At 40.9% G+C, this 3,970-nt stretch overlaps 2 protein-coding genes across 2 annotated transcripts in view; one reads left to right on the top strand and one right to left on the bottom strand.

The window, feature by feature from the left end:
• Positions 1–87, bottom strand: part of EPHX4 (epoxide hydrolase 4) — a 57,099-nt gene extending 57,012 nt beyond the window's left edge. The window contains exon 1 of the mRNA XM_006882474.1: positions 55–87. Coding sequence (XP_006882536.1) covers positions 55–87 — 33 coding nt within the window. The remainder of the gene's footprint in view (positions 1–54) is intronic.
• A 47-nt stretch (positions 88–134) lies between these two features.
• The window catches only part of LOC102856533 (zinc finger protein 420-like), a 4,050-nt gene continuing 214 nt past the window's right edge, over positions 135–3,970 (top strand). Inside the window, exons 1-2 of the mRNA XM_006882473.1 lie at positions 135–1,373; positions 1,491–2,062. Of these exons, the coding sequence (XP_006882535.1) occupies positions 135–1,373; positions 1,491–2,062 (1,811 nt within the window). The remainder of the gene's footprint in view (positions 1,374–1,490; positions 2,063–3,970) is intronic.

Raw genomic sequence — 3,970 nt, 5'->3', positions numbered from 1 at the left:
AGGGAGTGTGGATCAGACATCATTCATCTGCTTCCATTTATCCTGTGTTCTCACACTCAAATTCTCATCCTGAAGGGATTTCTTCATATTAACAAACACGGTTCCCTTTGAACTCCAGAAGACAGAGCACAGAAATGGCACCATTGTTGCTTGACTACGTGGTCATCTTCTTCAGCCAGCGAGAGTGGACTTTGCTGACTGTTGCTCAAAAGAGACTCTACAGGGAGGTGATGATGGAAATCTTAGACAACCTGGATTTCATAGGCCGTGAACACATGAATGATGGAGAAGCATTATCCCCTGAATGTACTCAGCTGGCATTCTTAAGGACTACCCACCCTTGGTCTTCCATGTTATGGAAAGTGGTAAAACTCTGTGGCAAAGAACATCTACATAAACTCAAAGAGAACTGTTGGAGAAGTAAAACAGTCCAGGAGCTGTCTGAAGGGATTGAAGACCCTTACCCTGGGAAAATGCGCATCAGATTTCCAAGTTATTCCTGCAACCGTGTCGACATAAACCTGTTGAGGAATGACCTTGGTGACACCGACCATGAATGTAAGAAATGTGGCAAAGATTTTTGTACCTTCTCTTCATTTTGGATCCATGTGGTAGATGAACATGAACTTACAGAATGTGCTGAGACCTGCAGGAATCCTTTCCCTTTAGTTTCCAAAGAAGCATTTAAGTTTTTAGAAAAGTTTTATGAGTGTATTGAAAAGGGGAAACCCTTTTCTTCTTCTGCCCTGCTTACTAGTACATTAGACAGCACAGGAAAGAGAAACATTGATCGTGTAGAGAAGCCGTATAATTGTAAGGTATGTGGAAAATGTTTTCCTTCTTTGTCATGCCTTAGGAGACATGTAAGAACACATACAGATGAGAAACCTTATGAGTGTCACCAGTGTGGGAAAACCTTTCATGTGCTTTCTCTTTTAACTCTCCATTCCAAATTTCACTCAGGAGAGAGACCTTTTCAATGTATGGAAGGTGAGAAAACATTTTCATGGTTGGATCACCTCGTTAAACAAAGAGGAATTCACACAAGTGAGGGAAAATATGAATATAAGGAATGTGGGAAAGGATTTTTAAAATCCGGGGACCTCTTTAGACATAGAAGAATTCACGGAAGACAGAGACCTTATAAATGCAAGCAATGTTTGAAGACCTTTTGTCACTTGTCTCATCTTAGAAGACATGGAAGAACACACACAAGAGAGAAGCCTTTTGAATGTAAAAAATGTGGGACACCATTCCCACGGTTAGGTGATCTCAAGGAACACAGAACAGTTCACACAGGGGAGACACCTTATAAATGTACAGAATGTGGCAAAACATTTTCTGAATCAGGTAGCCTCACGTCACATCGAGCAGTTCACACAGGGGAGAGACCTTTTGAATGTCAGGACCATGAGAAAACATTTTCATGATCACAGGATGTAACTGGACATAGAAGATTTCACACAGGAGAGAGACCTTATGAATATCAGGAATGTGGGAAAACCTTTCTCCGATCCGGTCACCTCTCTGAACATAGAAGAATTCACATGGGAGAGAGACCTTACGAATGTCAGGAATGTGGGAAAACATTTACCCAGTCACATCAGCTCACTCAGCATAGAAGAATTCACACAGGAGAGAGACCTTATGAATGTCAGGACTGTGGGAAAGCATTTTCACAGTCAGGTCATCTCACTTTACATAGAAGAGTTCACACAGGAGAGAGACCTTTTAAGTGCCAAGACTGTGGGAAAACATTTTCACATTCAAGGAAGCTCACCGTACACAGAAGAATTCACACAGGAGAGAGACCTTACAAATGTCAGGACTGTGGGAAAACATTTTCACTATCAGATAGGCTCACTCAACATAAAAGAGTTCACACAGGAGAAAGACCTTACGCATGTCAGGACTGTGGGAAAGCGTTTTCAGATTCAGGTACCCTCACTGTACATAGAAGAGTCCACACAGGAGAGAGACCTTTCCAATGTCAGGAATGTGGGAAAACATTTACACAATCAAGTCACCTCACTGAACATAGAAGGATTCATTCAGGAGAGAGACCATAGGTGTTGCAGGCAGAGGGTAAAGTATTTTTATAATTATTAATAATGAGACAGGCTACCAGGAATGATTTAGAACAGAGAGTGTGAAAAGCAGGGGGCCAACAGTTCTCCACTGAAGCCCCCCAAGTCATGCTTCCTGAGTATTTATGGAGAATCATAAGGAAGGTGAACAAAGTAAAATCATAAGGAAGGGTAAAACAAAAACAAGGGCTCATGGGGAAGTCTTTTGCAGATGAGGCTCTCTATTGTTTACTTTATGCTCATCTCAGGAGGGAGGGATTCAGTCACTACAAACTAAGAACAATGGTGGCTCTTAAGGAATGGCATAGTGTCACAGGGTAAATTCTAGCTTCTGTTAAGCCTCTCTCATCTCCTGATACAACACTAGGCTTATTATGAACATTAAATTTTATATTCTGCTTCCTACACTTATGAATGTCAGGAATGTGGGAAAACATTTTGACATTCAAGGCGTCTCACTGTACGTAGAATTCACCCAGGAGCAAGACCTTATGAATATAAGGAGTATGTGAAAACCATTTCAGTGGCAGGTTACCTCACCAAACATTAAGATTCACAGAGGCGACAGACCTTAGGAATAGAGATATCAGTTTGTCACCTTCAGCCTAACTGTCCTTACACAAATTCCCACAGGGGGGAGACCTTCTGAATGTAAGGAATGTGGGAAAGGAGTTTGACAATCAGTGCCCCTCATGGAAGAATTCACCCTGGAGAGAGAGAGATCTTAGGACTGTTACAAATGTGGGAACACCTTTTCACAATTGAATCACTTCAGTACATAGAAAAATTCACACAAGAGAGAGAACTTAGGAATGGAGGGAATCCTTTTGTGAACCTGGTACACAAACTATCCCCAAAGAGTTCCCCCAGATAGACCATCTGCATATAAGGAATGTGGGACCACCTTTCCACAATCAGATGGCATCAGGACATGCAAGCATTCACACAGCACAATACTCATATGAGCAACGTAGGACATAGATGATTCGTCTGTCCTGCCTGGACATATTTATACTCACCCTGCAGGATCCTCCACCCTCACTGGACACCCGAGAACTTAGACTAGATAGACAGATGAAGAAGACAATTAGGAGTGATTGAGTCTTCCTGATCATGTCCTATAGGAGAACTGTTGTTCTGTCTTGCAAAGTGAGATAGTTGCAGAGGTTTTACGATTTTTTTTTCCGTTACGTGTGTGGGAGTCCTTCAGTGATGGTGAAAGCTGGGTATGTTTTTGCACCATTGTAACAAATTGATCATTGTATCTGCCAATGTGGGCTTTTGCACTCAATATTTATTGTTTTCTTTTTTGCAAGGTAAACTTTTACTTTGTTAAAGGGATAATGTCTTTGCCTCTTACCCAGAACGATGCAGAAAATAGAAATGGGAAAATACTATTTATCAATTTTCAGTTAGTGATTGATATTTTCCATGCAATTAATAAAGATCTCACTTGTACAAGAAAAAAAAACAATAAAAATCTTGGGGGGAAAACCCACTGGGCAAATTTTCTTGACCTTAGAGTTGGCAATGGTTTATTTTTATTATTATTAATATATATTGTGGTTGATACATGTACATTACATTCCATGTAGTCCTTCATTTACATTATATTTTGTTCATTTATATTGTGGGTTTTCCCCCTCCCTTACAATCATCCTCCCAACAACTACTTTCATGAAAGTGTGTAAGCTAGCTCTTTGACGTCACATTTCATAATATCCGCTCTCAGATAGCCAATTGCTGATTTGCACATCCCTATGAAACCAGTACTCGAAGGTAACAATCACAGCCTCTTGCTGATGGATCTTCTGTCCACCTGGAAACTTTAAGTGTCTGCATCCATAAGCAACATCCAGTCCAGAGCGAGCCATCAGATTACA

Source organism: Elephantulus edwardii, unplaced genomic scaffold (assembly GCF_000299155.1).
Source record: "Elephantulus edwardii isolate Elephantulus edwardi_28Jun2011 unplaced genomic scaffold, EleEdw1.0 scaffold00020, whole genome shotgun sequence".
In the NCBI taxonomy this organism is placed as follows: Eukaryota; Metazoa; Chordata; class Mammalia; order Macroscelidea; family Macroscelididae; genus Elephantulus; species Elephantulus edwardii.
This window is presented reverse-complemented; position numbering and strand designations above follow the sequence as displayed.